This window comes from Lycium ferocissimum, chromosome 5 (assembly GCF_029784015.1).
Source record: "Lycium ferocissimum isolate CSIRO_LF1 chromosome 5, AGI_CSIRO_Lferr_CH_V1, whole genome shotgun sequence".
NCBI lineage: Eukaryota > Viridiplantae > Streptophyta > Magnoliopsida > Solanales > Solanaceae > Lycium > Lycium ferocissimum.
Window position 1 is genome coordinate 2,319,990 of NC_081346.1, and position 18,700 is coordinate 2,338,689.

The 18,700-nt window shown below is 35.0% G+C and overlaps 1 protein-coding gene across 1 annotated transcript; it reads left to right on the forward strand.

The window, feature by feature from the left end:
* Positions 1-7,525: 7,525 nt before the first annotated feature.
* LOC132055387 (pentatricopeptide repeat-containing protein At1g51965, mitochondrial) lies at positions 7,526-11,624 on the forward strand. The gene is made up of 2 exons (XM_059447183.1): positions 7,526-8,288; positions 9,453-11,624. The coding sequence occupies exons 1-2, from the start codon at positions 7,554-7,556 to the stop codon at positions 10,656-10,658; spliced, it is 1,941 nt and encodes a 646-aa protein (XP_059303166.1). The 5' UTR covers positions 7,526-7,553; the 3' UTR covers positions 10,659-11,624.
* The last annotated feature ends 7,076 nt before the right edge of the window (positions 11,625-18,700 follow it).

Genomic DNA, 18,700 nt, shown 5'->3' on the forward strand with positions numbered 1-18,700 from the left:
TTTATGACTTAGGGTTTTAAATTGTGTTTCTTTTTCTCACAGGGAAACCGAGATGCAAGCTGTCAACAATGTCCTTATCCAGATATCCGCAGCCACTGCTGCACAGACGCCGGCTGATGCAATTGCTTGTTTTGAGGCCGCTGGGGTATGTCTTTTTTTTTTTTTAATGGGAATTTTGGTTTGAGTTTTTGCTAATCTGAATAATGGGCTGTGGGTGAATGGATTTATCCAGATTGAACTTTCATTGATCAGAGCACATCTCCTAAATTATTGTTATTATCTTTAACTAGTATACGTACCCGCGCATCGCGCGGATTGTATAAAAGAGAAAAGAGTGGAGAGAGATAATTGTAACAATCTTATCTTTAAGTTTGAATCATCTTGAATAGTGCTAACAGGATATAAGTGTACTCTTCTTAAACGATATATATTTAGGTACAACATAATTAATTATAACATAAGCGTGACCAAAGAACTTTATTTTAAAGCATAACAGTAATAGCATGAATGAATAACGTTTTAGAATCAAAATTTGATGTCAAAGTGATCATAAATCATTTGAATAATGGTAGTGCAAAAAGACACGAGCATCATGCACTTACAACCGTCAATGTTGTACTATCGAATCATATAAATTTGTGATCCAACTTCTTGAAGTAATTTCTAAGATCTTTTTATGGCATTTGTGCAAACCGCTACCGAATCATATCATTTCAATGTTAAAGAAACTTAAAGTCAGAAGTTCACATATCAGAGACATGAAAATTTGTGCAAGGTAATTTTATTCACAAAACGTCTGCAGCAAAAGATGTTGGGAGTATAAAAAATATTAATTATTTGAAATAGTGATATTTCTCATTTGGTCATATGAGATCATAAACCATCCCGTTTCTTAATGTATGATAATAAAATCCCATGAAATTAAAATGGACCATATATTCATCTATTACCTTTTATGTTCCTTATTTTTTTACTATTGAATTCTTCACAATTTAGTATTATTATATTGCTAGTTTATTTGTTTGTCACTGGGTTTGATATTCTTGATGACTATTCTCCTTTTAGTATAACATAAATAAGTTTTTCTCCAGAAATTTAATTTTTTTAAATTTCTATTTCTAGTACGGAGACCCTACGATGCTAGGTTAGTTTAAAGAAAATTCATCATAAAAAAATGTTAACTTATTCATTTTAAATAATAAAATTGATCATTTTTTATTTTGTCACATTAACATATCTTAAATTGATTATGAAATATTAAAAATATTTTTTAATAAAGAAAGTTTTAGAAGTGAAATTACAATTAATACTTAATATATTATAACTTTTGCAATTATTTTAGATTTTTTGCTATGAAAAGAATAATATACTTTTATCATATGTTAATCATATTTCATTGACTGATTTTAAAAAATAATGAAATATTAAATAACTTTTAGTACTGTACTTGGACTGTTACCTTTAAATTTTTAATCAATTAAAGCTTGAACTTCTGCTCAAGATAAATGATACCCTTGTAGCAACATATTTATTCACCAAAAATAAAATATCAACAGTGCTATTTTCTAGGGAAAAAAAATGTGTCTTTTTTGAAACTTAAAATGATCAAGATCTATGAATCAAGAATATATAAATAGATATATAAAAGTATACGACTTAAAATTATTATACAAAATATTCTTTCCTTATGAGTGCACCATGAACACAGTGTACCATGAACGCACACAGATTGTAATCACCAGATATCCTATACGACTTAAACCTATTATACAAAGCCTGTGATGCATGCGTTTCTTTTGACTTTTATGATTACTACAATTGCACTTGATAATGATGCTTTCATTGCGTTTTGGACGTGGACACTGAATGTTATCTGCTATTGTCACGAGAATTTCATTTTTTTCATTGGCAACTTTTGTTGCCATGGCATTAATGTGTGCTTGTGTTTCTTAAAAGATATTTAAATAAACATAAGCCATTAATTAGGAAGAAGTTAAGCACTTTTGTGTGTTAGTGTGTGCAGGAAAATAGGGGTAGTCAATGTGCATATTAGGGATTGTGGGGTTTGGTACGTGGCAGTTCAGTTTTTTGATTATTTTCTCTACTTTATATTTTCTTGTTTTTTTTTTTTTTTTCTTAAATATAAAAATAAAGTTAATGATAAAAAATATTCACCACATTCCACGTCTATTTAAAATATTTTATTTCAAATACAAACCTTCAAATATTTATGATGTGGATAATGATAAAAAGTTAAAATAGAATAGGTTTAAAATATAAATATTTAATTATTTTTAAAAAAAGTGGTGCTTACACATATGCTAACTTTTGGTTCCGTCTTTCTTGCTTCCCCCTTTCTTTCTTATTTCATCTGTAAACCACCTTCTTTTAAAATTCTTTTTAACATTGTCTTAATTATTTTTAAATTCAAAAATAATAACTAATAACTAATTATTAACTAACTAACTATTTATTGTCCTAAAACTACCACATGTCATTATCCTACGCTAACACTTGTCAAAATCGTAGAGCAAACTATCCTCTTTTTAATAATATATAGATTTTTTCATTTGCGCTGTTTTAGCTGAGAATTTTAGTCCTTTTATTCTCGAGCCAATCTGAAGAATTCTATCTTGAATCTTCATTAGTGGTTAGTGGGACCTAGGTTTAGATTCTTCTAGGGGAAATTGAAAGTACTTAAGGAAAAGATATAGCTGCTACAAATGTCATGAGTGAAGAAACGGTAAGTTGTACTAAAAAGGTAACAAGTAAGTTCTGGTTGTGTTTATGGGTTAGGGCATTGACCGCAAGAATATGTGGTAGAGTGAGGAGGTAGGAAGAGCTACTAAAAAAAGAGTGGTTATAAAAGTTACCAAAAGCAAAAAAATGGAAAAGCTTGGAAGGGTGTAAGAGAAAAAAGAAAGAAGCTAGGAGGCGATTAGCATAGCTGGATAACGCCTTAGATGACTTATACCAACAGTAAGAGATGTAGGAAGGCGAGAAAGGAATGTATAAGCTAACATGATTGACGGAGAAAAGGAGTAAAGACTTGAACCAAGTTAAGTATATTTAAGATGATTTCAACAAGTTTTGACCGGAGAAAATAAGATCAAAGAAAGGTTAAAATGCGATTTCAAGCAATGGATCAATACAAGTTATGAGAATAACTTTACAAATATTCGTACATCCAGTACAAATAGAAACCTTAATTGAAATCGTAGAATTAGATCGAGTGAATTAGATGATGCCATGAAAAATATGAGACGTATAAAGCCATGTCATTGAGATGGAATCTATAGTGAGGCTCGGAAGTTCCTTGGAAAGATTGGAATAGTATGACTGACCAGGTTATTGAATGTTATATTATGCTGTGCAAAGATGCTAAATAAGTCGAGAAAGAGTTGATTCCGATAGGCCGATACATAAAACAAAGGAGGTATTTAAAATTGTTGTAATTGAACTTACATGGCATATGCAGCCCCTTAACCTTAAGGGATTTTTTCATTTGGACACTTAAACTATGTTTTGGTCCTATTTAACACCTAAAACTCAATCCCAAGTGAGACTATTAGGCACAAATTTCACAGTTAGTGGAAGGACGTAAGTGTGTGATATCAAACGCTTCTTATGTGGCAAAGAACTTCACAACACGACAAGTGGAATTTTTCTTTTTTAAAAAAACTCTCTTTTACAAACTCTTTCAGACCCCACCTGTGTCGCGGCCACTGTAATTTCTCCCCTGGTGTTCTTCTTCAACACAGTTTTTATCATTGCCATGCTGGCCAACAAATTTCCCTCATTAAGCCACCTTTACGAGCACCTCAACCCCCCTCCCCCCTCTCTCTCCCGAAAAAAAAAAAAAAAAACAATCACTCAAGCTTCCATTTCATTCTCTAAGATATTATTCATATTTACCATGAATTCACCATAGCCTCTCTACTACACCACTGCTCCTTTCACAGCAAAAGCCACCCACATAGCACACCTTTCACTGTTAATTCACAATCTTCTCCATTTCATGGTCACCGAAAATTATGCCATCACCGTACTCTCGTTAACCATAGTCCTCGCCGATCACGAACCCACTATCCAAACGACTGCCATTTTCGGCCCTCTTCTCTGCATAACATCAATAATTAAATAGCCGCCAACACCCACTTGTATTTAACTTTGTTTTGATAAAATACACCGACTTCTCGTAACTCAAATTTGCTCTAATTTGAGTCTTTTCAGTAATTTGTATAGTACGGAGATCTTGAGTTTATGTTTCTTCTAATTTGACTCTTGTTCAATAGTTTGTGATGACAATGCGACCGGCCGGATGGTTTTGGCGGTGTTGACAGGAATGGTGGTGGGAGAGAAGTGAAGAAGTGAGAAAAAATATTTTTTTGAAAATCTTTTCACTATTTCACGCGCTTAAAATGAGTCTACTACACATACTATGACATGTAAGCAATGTGTGTCTAATTGATGTACTTTACTTTCACTTTAGGTGTTCAATAGGAACGTTTAGTTCAAGTGTTTGAATGGAAAAATCGGCCACACATGTATTAAAAAAAAAAACCTACATGGCATACAACAAAGATTTTTAGAAGAGTGATACAACATTGACTTAGCGGCGTTATAAGGGTAGAGAACCAGCTTGGATTGCCTGGTAGATTAATTAAAGATGTTATATTTTTGCAAAGTAGGTTGACGGAAATCACTATGGAAAGGAAGAAGGATCTATATGTGATATTCACGGAATTTGAAAAGGTATATGATAGAATGCTAAGAGAAGAGTTCACGGGGTAATTGAGAAGAAATACATCCATATCAAGTATTAAAACGACCTAAATGATTTGTACGAAGGACTGTGAGAACTGTTGAGAGAGATACAATGCAGTTCTCACAACTGTAGGTTACACCAGGAATAAGTCTTGAATCTGGACATGTTTGCCTGAACCTGAGCTAATCAGTAGTATACACAATGACGTTCGATGATACATGCTAATTTTTACGTTAACTGAAGAAATTAGCGGAGTAGTCAGTTAAACATTGGAATTATGAAAAGGTGCTCCACAGAGTAGTAGAGTTTTTAGGATAAATAGAAGACAAAACACATCTTATCCGCCATCTGTTTTTTCCTTCTTCTGAAGCTACAGTGCACATTATTTCGATTGTCAAAAGAAAATTATGTCGAGACTAAGAAAAGAGTAAGCGCCTGAACTAAAACATTCCTTTTGCTGAAGGTAAATTTTGCTTCACTTTAAAATAGATAAATACACCAACAAATCCAATCATTTTATCTGGCTTTTCCAGGATCATGCTGCTGTGCTTGCTCCAGGTCATCAAGCTCGATTGGGGCTCGCACTTGCCTTATCTTCACACTACCACACGTCATTGCAGTTGGACCATGCCATTACTACTGCCCGTGAGGTAAGTCAAATGAAGTCCCATCAAAGTGATGAATGTTGAACTCGTTGACATTATTTGTTTGATTGATTTGCTTTAATGACAGGCCCTTGATGCTGTTGTTGAAGCTGAGCTTCCGGCACAGAGCGTAGGGGTGTATGGGTTGCTTCGGGACAAATATCAATTATGGGTAAATATGCTACTACACATATAAACATAGTAGTGTATTGTACAAAACACTCTTATTAATGATGAACACAATAAAAGTTGATCATTTGGTGGACCTTAATTCATACTTTTTAGGCAAACATGTGATCCTTGCTACTATATTTTGTTGTGTTCGAATTTTGACAAGCTTTTAAACTCTGGTTTGTTTATGATTAACAAATCCTAATTTCTTCCTGTAGCAAGTGGAGCAAGGCAAGTGGTGCAAGAGGGACAGGTGACGCAAGAGTGACAGGGGGGCGGCATGTGATCACTAGAGTTTTAATATAGATAATTTGTCTAAAGTATATTACCTAATTTTGGTGGCATTTATAAATTGACATTACATAACGATGTAGAGTAAGCGTCGACCGAAATTTGACAAATCACTATTGTTACTTTGCAGAGTGTTTTAACAAAGACAATTTGTCTAGAGTATATCACCTAATTTTGATGGCATCTATAAATTGGCGCTGGCCTTTTGATTTCTCGCCTATCTTGTCTTTTGTAGAATATGTGGAACCAATCTATTACGGAATTCTAGCACGTACGGAAACTTGAACCAAATGCATAGGAAAATATTTCTTATTAGATTCATAAAAGAAAGCTACACAAGCCATAATTATACTTGCTTTCCGAGCCTCGTATTAGATTCGTTGATTGGCGCCAAGGCCGTGCCTTCCAATTCCTTGCATCTAAGCACACCTTGGATTAGAGGTTTAGCTCATTCACAATCTTGATTGTCAATATGTATGTAAACAATGTAGACGGAAAGCTTTTATTTGCAAACGGCGTTTACACCAAACTTGTATCTTTTGTATGCATATTTATCTCTTAATCATGATTGAATAATATCTATTCTTCCTTTAAATTTTAACTATTAAGATTAAATTATTTATTGATGCAATAAGCTTTTAACATACGCATGTTTTATTGAGAGTGATCGCCGAAGAACCTTTTCACGAGGGAGAGGGATAGGCCAGTTTGAAAATAAATGGAGAGCCCATTTATTCATAGCACAAAAAAAAAGAGGTTTCATGAATGAATGTGGTAAATCAATCAATCTTTTCATTACATATTGGGACAAAAACCAACCTAGCTAACTCGATTTCTGAAGAGAGGGAGAGGGCGCTCTTACTATATTGAGCTCCTAAATGACACACGATGCTTGGAAATTGGAACTATAGTCTAGAGAAAGGCCTGTTATACAATGATTTTTTTGCGCGGATTGTCCGCTTTTTTTGGGGTGGTCTTTAATTTTTGTCCCTCAAATTGGTGGTCTTTAATGTTTGCCCTTCATTTAGAACCTCTTAGTTTCGGGTTCGAATCCCTGCTCAGTCAAAAATTAAAAAGAATTTCGTAAGGTAGAGTTTGAATTTCACAAGGCAGGGTTTTAGGCAAAGTCCCGCCTTAAGGCCTAAGTTGGACGGCAAAATTCTGCCTTTAAGGCCTAAGTTGGGCATGCAAAATTCCGCCTCCAACTTAGGCCCCTTAACACATAATTAATTATTTTTTTGGGCCTTAACGCATAAGTTGGAGACCCCAACTCATGCCTTAAGGCAGAGGTTTGTCTCAAGACCAAAAAAATTATGTATGTCTTAAGAGGCCTAAGTTGAAGGCAGAATTTTGGCGAAAGTTCTATTTTGCGAAATCCAACTTCTGCCTTGCGAATTTTTTTTTTTTTTTGACTGAGTCAGAATTCAAATCTAGAATCTCAGAGTGTTAGGCGAAGGGCAAAAGTTAAAGATTTCAAATTTGAGGGACAAAAATTAAAGACCACCCCAAAAGAAGGACATTTGTGCGAATTGCTACAGAATATATCACCCACCAATTGAAAGGCCTGGGGCAAATGGTTAGTGGGCCGTTAAGTAGGACATTGTTTCAATAAGCCCAATACTGGTAGCGTCTTCTTCTACTCTTCCTCCTCTGTGCCCCAACTGAACATACCTAACTCCATGAAACTCTACCATGTCCGTCCAATTTTCCGTCAACAATTCCGTTACTTCGCCACCAAATACAGCGGCAGAGTCGTCGTCGAAACCCAAAACGGCCGTTCATTCGCCGTCGAAGTTGACACCCCTACTCTCCAAACCGACACACGTGGCTACGCTCTACCTCGCCGTGACCTAATATGTAAAATCTCCCAAATCTTCAAATCACCACCCTCCACGTCGTCAGACCCTTTCCTTGACCTAACAGACTACCTCGAAACCCTAACCCTCACCCTAACCCCATCCGAAGTATCCGAAATACTCAAATCCCTAAAATCACCCACCCTAGCTCTGCGCTTTTTCCGATTTTGCCCCTCTGAAATACCTAAATTCAAACATGACTGTTTTACTTATAATCGTATCTTTCTTATACTCTCTAAATCGAATATTCCGACTAAACTCGATTGTGTTAATGAGATTGTTGATGAAATGGAAAGGTTTGGTATTAAGGGAAATATATCTACGGTTAATCTTCTTATTGGAATATGTGGTTTTGAGCTAAGGAGGTGTTTGGAGTTGGTTAAAAAATGGGATTTGAGGTTGAATTGTTATAGTTATAAGTGTCTTTTACAAGCTTATATTAGATTGAGTGATTCCAGTAAGGCGTTGCAAGTTTATGGAGAAATGAGGAGGCGTGGGTATAGATTGGATATATTTGCGTATAATATGCTTCTTGATGCTCTTGCTAGAGACCAAAAGGTTTGATCTTTGGATTCCTTGTGATTGAATTCTCACATTATTCAGTTTTCTCCATCGTATTGTATTAATTTCAATAATGAATATAATATTCCATTCTTATATACTATTCTTTTTGGGAAGAAAATGTAAAAGATGTCATCTTTAAAATCTGATATTGAAATTAATGAATTAGCAAAAACGCTAAGTTTGGAACACATGATTCATCTCAAGTTTCTTCATTTGAAATGTGAGTCCTTACTGATTTTGTGGCACTATGTATACCAATTCAGTGGAAACAAGCTGTCTTAGTTATATATGTCAGGACGGAATAGTTATGTTTACCTCCAAAGGGGTGGTTTAGCAGTCGAAAAATTGGAGTCACAATTTCGGGTATGATAGTTCATACTCCGACGAATGCCGAATTCTTGGTAGTCTACTAAACCTTCATGTACAGTACACACATGTTGGCTCTGAAAAATAAAAGAAGTGTTTTACCCTTATTTCTACTTTTGGGTTTTGCAAGGTGCACTGATTTAATTAAGATAATTGTTAAGGTGGATAGGAAGACTTCTAGTGTATGTAGTGCAACTATGAGGAGGATTTTTCACTTAACCATGGACAATGATATGCTTTTTGCAAAAGCTGGAAATGTTTTTTTAAAATGCTTTAAAGATATTTTATTAGTCATTAGTGCCAAAAAAAAAAAAAGCATCTTAAGGCCAACATCTTGGGGAAAGGCTCTACTTTGCGAACCAATTTTTTTGGCGAGGCACAAGCTTTCTTTTTTATTGCAGAGTAGGATTTTCTTTCACCAAGGAATGGGCGGGTGGTTTAACATGCCCTTCTTTGAGAAATAGGAGGGTCGGCAAACTCCTGATTTCTATTGGAAAGAGTCGCGAGAAACCTTTTGATTCATCTATCTTCAAACTAATCGGTATCTAGTCACAGGTGCCATTATTATTTCTTGGTATTGGAACAATACAAGGATGGTCAGTTCTCTTGTTATTGAGTTTGCTATCTGACAGATGTAATTATTGTCTCCGAGATAAAATACTTAATAAACAGTATACATGCAGTTGGAAATACTATAGAGGTGTTTTAACTCCACTTCATGAGTGAGTCTTGAAATATATGATGAATATGCTTCTGCTTGGCTAATGATTCTAATGTGCAGCGCTTTGCCAGGTTGATCAGGCCCACAAGGTTTTCGAGGACATGAAGAAGTGGCACTGCGAACCTGATGAATACACATATACCATTCTGATCAGAATGACTGGGAAATTAGGGATGCCCAGTGAATCATTGTCTTTCTTTCAGGAAATGCTGTCGAAGGGTATTTCACCAAATTTAATGGCTTATAATACTATGATCGAAGCTCTTGCCAAAGGCCGCATGGTTGATAAGAGTATCTTTGTCTTCTCTAAGATGGTTGAGAATAGTTGCCGGCCAAATGAATTTACTTACAGTATTATTTTAAATGTATTGGCCGCAGAAGGGCAACTTGGAAGACTTGATGAAGTTGTGGAAATATCTAAGAGATACATGAATAAATCAATATACGCATACCTGGTTAGAACGTTGAGTAAACTAGGCCATGCAAGCGAAGCTCACAGGCTGTTTTGCAATATGTGGAGCTTCCATGATAGAGGAGATCGCGATGCTTACTTATCCATGTTAGAGAGCTTATGCAGCGCTAAGAAAGTAACTGAGGCTATTGACTTGCTGAATAAGATGAATGAAAAGGGAGTAAAAGCAGATACCTTCATGTATAATACTGTCTTCTCTGCCCTTGGGAAATTGAAGCAGATTTCTCATCTTCATGATCTCTATGAGAAGATGAAACAGGATGGCCCCTCACCGGACATATTTACTTATAACATTTTGATCTCTAGCTTTGGTAGAGCAGGGGAGGTCGCGGAAGCTCTCAAGATTTTTGAAGAACTTGAGAATAGCAATTGTACACCTGATATTGTCTCCTACAACTCCTTAATAAATTGTTTGGGGAAGAATGGTGGCATTGATGAAGCACACATGAAATTCATCGAGATGCAGGAAAAGGGCTTTAATCCTGATGTTGTAACATACAGCACTCTCATTGAGTGCTTTGGGAAGACTGAAAAAGTTGAGATGGCACGTTGGCTGTTTGATGAAATGCTTGCAGATGGTTGTTATCCTAACATAGTGACATACAATATCCTACTTGACTGTCTCGAGAGAAGTGGGAGAACATCAGAAGCTGTTAGTTTATACGTGAAATTGAAGGAACAAGGTTTGACAGCTGATTCAATCACATATACCATCCTTGAACGTTTACAGAGTGGTTCTCATAGAACATCTAGAGTTCGCAGACAAAATCCAATCACCGGTTGGGTGGTTAGCCCATTAAGGTGACAGGAAAAAAATTGCGCATTTAAACGATTTTACCATTCAGCTGTGCTTTCGCTGGGGACAGGATGGTGCTAAGCAACATGACATTGAATTTATGTTGAGAACTCCGATGATAAGGAATTAAGCTGCCTCGAAGACTGACCTGCTGTAGAAGACTTGACTTATTTCTAATGTGAAAGTAGTTACAAGATCTGATCTTTGTCAGAGAGGCAACTGTATATTGGTGCTTATTTACAAAATGCAACTTTGGTTAAATGGTCTACTTCTAGAGTTTTTTTAATGTTCAAAGTCCTCTGGCCATTGTAACCGCTCCAGATGAAGGCTTTTAGAGATTGGAGTCTGGAAACCTTTACCTTATCAAGAAAAAAGAAAAAAAGACTGGAGTCTGGAATCATCAAACTGGCACTAATCACCCATCTTGACAGAGTTGAGGGGGAAAGTGAGTAGAAGACAGAGGTTGGGCCAAGTGGGAAAATGCTTATTTCTAGAACTGGGATTGTTTCTGGAAATCAAATATTTAACTGAACTGATCACCTGTCATGACACAGTTGGGGAGAAAAGTGAACAGAAGACGGGAAGAAGTTGGGCAGGTGGGAAGCTATTTATTTCTAGCAACTAAGACAGTTTCTGGAAATTATCTATTTATCTCCTGTCTCCGATGTTGTTGATGGATTTATCATATTGTGGGTGCTAGGAAAATTCTTCTGCATCAATAGTATAACTATCCTCAAGATAAAGTCCGTTCGGAGGAAGCGCTCCTTGCCAAGAATTTTTCGATATCCAGGGCTCGAACCCGAGACCTCGAGGAGCAGCAACATCCGCTGCACCTTGGCGGTACAATTACGTTCATTAGTATTTCTTTTGTGATAATGGGAGAGGACTTGGTATGACTATGTATTTTAGTGGGGGACACAATGCAGATGCCTTTGCTGTTTAATATCAACTATGAATGAAATCGTTAACTCTGCATCATTAACCATTTTTTTCATGGGCGAAGTGCATCAATAACCATTTTTTTCCTCACTTAAATTGCCAAATCAGGCTAGCGAGTGTCAATAAGAGAAATTGGGCTAAATGATGCCCATTTATTTGGCCGAATGGCCATGCAACGCCAAATAAATCAACTTCAATTAAATTAGTGCACCTAATTCATAAATCGTCATACTATGTATGTATAGTGTCAACATGTATTAGGGGACCCCACATGGCTTACCTTGTCGGTTAATTGATGTTCATAAATTTAGTTCAGCAATTGGATAGCACGAGCTATTAGATTCACTAGGTACTACTCAGTTGAAGTGAATATAGTTCTTGTATAGTGGTACAAATTACTACTAGTAATAAATTTGGTTGTAGTGAAATAATAAGTATTTTTTTATCTTTAATTAGAGAGTTCAGGTTTGAATCTTAGGTTTGGAGTCACATTTGTTAGGGAGCACTTACCTCAATGTAGAACTTCCCGACTTGAATTCGAATTTAGTCGGGCCTTATACGAGTATCTTATACGAGTATCGGACATCATCGGATGCAAAATCAAAAAAACAAATCACTACTAGTAAATTTTTTTGTCTAAGTTGTTGGTTATAAATCTTTTTTTCTCTTATTCACTGAATAGAACAAAAGTGCTGAGGTGAATAAACTTGTGTGATGCATCACTTTTTTTGTCTAAGTCGTTGGTTGCCATTTTAAAGATGCATCACTTATTAGCTAATCGTTTGGTAGATGAAAACCTTTGTACTTCTTTTTACGTATCGGAAAATATGAAATTCAAACATATCGTATATAGGGAAGAACCAAATTCAAATTGAAATGAAATCTTTACGATAAAATTAACACTCCCTCCATTTCAAAATATTTATCTGGTTTTGACTACTTATAATGCAAATTTTCCTCTTGTCTTCAGTTTAATTTTTATATTTGTTTGGTTTTGACTACTTATAATGTAAAGTTTCCTCTTGTCTTCAGTTTAATTTTTACATTTTACACTTATAATTTTAGTCAATAACAATTAAAAATGCAACAATTTTGAAACGCCCCAGAAACAAAATAAAAAGAAAACATTAAAGTAAAAGAAATACCTAAACCTAACTCTTGCAACTTGAACAAAAAACTGGATCAAATTGAAGCCCATAACATTGCAATCAGGCCTAGCCTAGCCTATCAAAAAGCAAATATGGAAAAATCGAGGGTGGAAGGGGGGAAAGAGAGAGAAGCAATGGCGACGCGGCAAAAAGCGAACCTAGACGAGTGTTAAATTCGTTGCTCCTTGAAAACGCGCTTACACCACCCCGCACCCTGATTTGAAGGACCAAAGACACCCACCCACCCACAGGGGCTTTCATCTTACTAATACAATTGTCGGCATAGAGAGAAAGCCTCGGGAACACCAATATTTACTTGTCATTCTCCCTTTGAAACCACCATGCTAAACCCAAATAAATGCCGAAATTGTTCCTCCGGTAGCAAGTAGCAACCTCAAGTGCAGGAACTAGGGGTGGGCATGGTACGGTATTTGAAACTTCGGTTCGGTAATTTTGGTTTTCTGTATTTGAAAATACTATACCATTACCATACCAAATTATTTCGGTATGGTTCGGTATTTTTAAGTTCGGTTTCGGTATTTTACAAGATTTAATTCGGGTAACCATAGTTTGTTCGACTCCAACTTATATATATATATATATATATACATACATATAATAGAGAATTATGATTTCAGCTATTCAAGAAACGTCTCAATTATATCATACTACCACCTTACACATGTAAAAATATTCAAAAGAAAGTACAAGCAATGCCCTTCATTAATTAATTACACAAAAAGGGCATTTCAATCAAGATATATATACTTCTGTACACAAAAAGGGCATTTCAATCAATTATATCATACTAACACCTTACACACAGGGGTGGAGCTACAGTGTTAAGGGGTTCTGCGAACCCGCAGCTTTTATGTAGACCGTATTTTTACTATAGAAAAACAGTAAAGGTAGATATTATTACTTGCGAACCCACATACACAAATAAGTGGACGGTTCAGTGGTAATACAGAGGCTAGAGAAGCTCTCTCTTTCCAGAGATGTGGGTTTGAAACTCCACCAATGCCTATGTTTTCTCGTTTTTTTGTTAGAATAAGCAAGATTCTCCTTTAATACACTTTTTAAAATTAGAAGAGCGTATGTTAGAATAAGCAAGATTCTCTTTTAATACACTTTTTAAAATTAGAAGAACGTATAAATTGAACTTGTGCAGTTCTTTTTCTTTGGGGGTAACTTTTTCCCTTTTTGCTATCACATATAATATTATACAGAATTTCTTTTAACACTTTACATTTTAAAAACAAAATATAAAATTGACAAATCAATAAGCAAAAAGAAACAGAATTCTCCCGATACCTGGCCGTTACCATTCTTTTTCATTGTTTTCTTTCACAGAGCCAAACCCAAAATCAGATTTTCAAAATATATTAAATACTGATACTTGTTCGTTAGTTTGATGGTTGTTATCAGGGATAGCTCAAGGGTGAAGCTAGTAAAACCTTTGCTTTAACCCCCCAAACTTTGAGGCCCCAGATTTTTTACGGATGAATCTTATGATTTTATTTTTTCATAGACAATATTGAAGATTGTAAAAAGAAGTACATTGTAAAAAAGAAGTACGAAATTTATATAATAAAAGAAGGGAAGAAACTATCTACTTTTTAAGAGAAATATTTTAGAACTTTGAACTAAATTACTCAAAATCTTCATATTATTAAATAAAGTTTTTACAACAACATCTAAGATAATGTATTTAAAACACATGACTAACATCTTATTAACTTTAATTAATCCTCACTATTATAAATATTAATAATAATGTTACTATGTGAAGTAAATGCAACAATTATTAAAAAAAAAAAAAAAAGGCAAGACTAGATTTTTTTTTATGTATGTGTATATATTTAAGGTCTCGAATTAAAATTTAGCTTTAGGCCATTAATTTTATTGAGACGCCCTTGGTTGTTATACATTAGCTTGAGGTCGGTGTCCTGCCTTAAAATTATAATAATATATATAAATTTTATCTGTAACTATATGGAATACTTCGGTATGGTATTGGGTATTTCGGTATATTTTTTATAGATACCGAACACCGTACCAAATACCAAACTTTTTAAAAATGTATACCAAATACTGTACCAAATACCATAATACTGAAGCCGCAGTATCAACAATTTCGATTTCGGTATGGTAATCTGTATATACCGTACCATGCCTACCCCTAGCAAGAACCCTTGTCCCTTCAGGGACATGCCCCAAAATGAGTACAATGCTCTACAGAATCACATAGGCCGCAACCAATATCGTACTCTTCTTCTGAATAATGAAGTTACTCCTGAAGCTCCGAGAAGACCTTAACTCATCCTGTGCCTTATTGAGGAGTCTAGCTATTGGTTGACGAATAATATCAGAGGAACTATTGCCAAGATCAACACAATGTAAATAATCATCCTTTCTTTTTAGGGTTTCTGTATGTATTTTTGTGTATAGGCAGCATATTAACGGTATTAAGAGATTTTTGAGCTTTTTTTTTTTATGACCTAGGGTTTTAAATTGTGTTTCTTTTTCTCACAGTGAAATCGAGATTCAAGCTGTCAACAACGTCCTTATCGAGATATCCATGCCAACTGCTTCGCACGTACGCCGGCTGATGCACTCGCTTGTTTTGAGACCGCTAGGGTATGTCTTTGTTTTTGTTTTTTTTTTTTTTTTTGTGGAATTTCGGTTTGAGTTTTTTTGGAAATTGTACCCCCTCAATGCAAAAGCTACGTCAGGGGGTACATGATAGGTCAACAATAACGCGACGACTGTAATGTTGTGGTCAATGTGCCGCTATCGAGTATGCAAAGCCCTTTAACGTTTCCAAAAAAGACAAGGATCTGTGGGTCTTTAATATTGTTGACGAAGTCACTCTCTCTAATGTTCCTTATTATTCTCATCCTACAGTCGGCTTTGGGTATGAAGCTTTTCGAGTACATGCAATTTATTTTGTATTTCAATTGAATCCGCTAAGTTAAAAAAGTTATATTGTCCTCTGACTTCTATTATAGTGGCAAAGTGGCACAACTTTCTTTTTACGTCACAAGTTTAAATTTCAAAAGTGATATTGTGTATTTTTATTTATTAGAATTTGTTCTCTAACCGCTAATAACTACATTACGTATATACATATAAGACCCAATGTTTGACTAATATTAGAGTGGACGTATATAAAAAATTGTGGCCAGGGTAACAAAATCCAATGTTGGTAAGAAGTATGAGTCGTGGATTAGAGAAGGAAAATCACTAGCAATGCCAGACGTTCTCAATACGTACAAAACTTTATCGGATTTGGGTATTAAACCAATTTTTATCACCGACACTAAAGAAGGATTTAGACAAGTGAGAATGACGAACCTAAAGAAAGCTGGCTACAATTCATGGTTCAAATGAAGGATTTAGACAAGTGAGAATGACGAACCTAAAGAGAGCTGGCTACAATTCATGGTTCAAATTCATCTGCAAGTAAGATTTCATTAATTTTTGTTATGCAAATGGCCGTATCATGATATGATATGAACATTAGTTAATTAATTGATGTTGCATGTGCATGGAGGGGAAAAATGATACAGGATATTCAGGGGTATATTCAAAAAATGCACTTAACTGGAAAACTCATAAAAGGGCTGAGTTGGTGAAAGACGGATACAAACTTGTTGGCAACTTAGGAGGGTGGGATGATATTATTGGAGACTTTTTGTTGAGCACTTACAATATGCCGAATCCCATGTACTACTTTTAAGTGCTGAAACTAAATAGTCGGCTACTTCGAAATAAGGCTCTGTGAAATGTTTCAAAATGTCATGATATTATTGCCAGCGGCTTTGTCAATCCTCTTATCGTGTAATGATGCATATTAAGCTTTTAATATAATTATTTATGAGGAAAAAAAATCATGTTTCGGATTTGATGCTTATGCTTCATAGTAGCTACCGGTGAGGTCAAATTAACTCCTCTTTTCTATTTTTAGTTTCCAAGATTTGGCATTAATAGAAGAAAATATCAGGTTAACCTAGGATTGTAAGATGAATAGCAAATTCTCTCGGTATGGGACTGTTATATATATAATAATATATAAGTATTATTTAATAATAATATATAAATAAATAAATAAATAAATAAAAAGAGATTGAATACTAGTTTGAATTTGTGTGTACCGTTCCCTCTGTTAGTACTAACTGTTGTGTTGGTTCCTGATTCATAATCCAACAGTTCCTTACTATTTTTAAACTGGGAATAAAGCACCTAATTGGGGAAATTTAATTTTGCTTATAAGAGGTAGTTTGGCAGAAGCCAACGAGCATAACGAAAAAAATGCTCTCTAGCTTCTTCCAATATTTAAACACTTTGATTTCTATAGTAGTCATTGTATCCCGTTAACTAATTGCACGGTGTGGGGGAAATTACTATCCTAAAGATAGTTTCCTGGAAGCGCATTGTCTATTCGTTATGTGTTTTCCGTTTAATTCTCTTTCATGAGTTCTCTCTTCAATTAATTTGTTTATTAAATTTGTTTTACACAAAGTTACTCCATTGTATCTATTTTGATTATTCTACTGTAGATAATATAATTCGCGTTGAGAAAATAATAATCAAGATCGGAAAATATCGCTACAATTGTTGTATTTGATTTCAGAATATAAGTGTTACAATCTCTATGAATCCTCTGATTCGCCTTTTCAATAATAAATTCAAGGGCTTTTGAGCTTGATCTTGAACTTGATGGATTTGATCTGAACTTGTACTTGAATTGAGGGATTTTGAGCTCGATCTTGAATACGGTGGTCTTGATTTTGAACTTATGCTTGGATTCAGGGGCTTGAAGCTTGATCTTGAATATTCGTCTTGATCTCTAGAACCTACGTAAATACTTGAGTCTTGAATGCTTTTAGTTTGTAGAGAAATCTGCAGCGTTTGATCCACGAGCTCTCTCTAGCTTCTTGTTAGAATTTCTCCTCCCCCCTCTAAATTATGAGACTCCTATTTATAGTTGTAGGATGGAAGAGTTGTGATAAGGACAAACCCTTTCTGAACAATCAGAATAAGTGACATGTCCACATTTGATTAGCCGGAACATGTTACTTGTACACCAGGCATGCTACATCATTTTGACATGTGGCATGATCCTATTGGCTCCTTCATTTGAATTGGCGTGCCATGTCATTTGGCACATGTCACCAATTTGGGCCTCTAGGAAGATGACATCTTGGGCTTAAAGATTGACCCAATTATATCAATTCATAATATTTATTTGGATTGATAAATCTTGAATTTAATATAATCCAAATTTCTCTTAAATTCAAATTCAATACAATTTCGTTATCCACATCTACAACATGGACTTCATAATAGGGCATGCATGTAAGGGAACTCGAACTGATCAAAAGCACAAAGCCGAAGGGATAGCATAGGGCTGTGAGTTCAATAAATCTTATGAGTCACATCTGAAGGATACAAAATTCTACTCTTGTATAACTCAAAAGCAGAGAGACATGCGACGTGCATTACAATTTTACTTTGTTGTGATTTATTTGATGATAAAATGGAAATTGGAAAACACAAAGGGATCCATATATATGGCGAAATGATTGGGATCCATCCTCACTTAAACATTAAGGGCAACTTACACAAATGGCTACACTTTGGGGTTTTTTTAAGGCATAACTACACTTTTGCTAATTAAATTTCGTAGCTACAGTAACGTGTATTCTAATTCGGTTGTATTCCAATTCGACTGTATTTCGCTGTATTCAATTCGAATGTATTCAATTTGCTTGTAATCATTCGTAACAACTTTTACACTATATTCAACTTATGTATTTACATCCGGTTGTATTCAAACAACATAAATGCAAAAAAAAAAAAAAAAGTACAGGGATATTCAGCTGTATTCAAAATTCACTATATTCATTTGTATACAAAAAAAAAAAAAATCTCCTTCGAAATACAAGCGAAAAATACATA

Excerpts from the sequence above, each read along its gene's own strand:
- LOC132055387 (XM_059447183.1), top strand. The coding sequence starts at position 7,554 with ATGAAACTCTACCATGTCCGTCCAATTTTCCGTCAACAATTCCGTTAC. Across the intron at positions 8,289-9,452 it reads CTCTTGCTAGAGACCAAAAG|GTTGATCAGGCCCACAAGGT; the intron begins GTTTGATCTTTG and ends GCGCTTTGCCAG.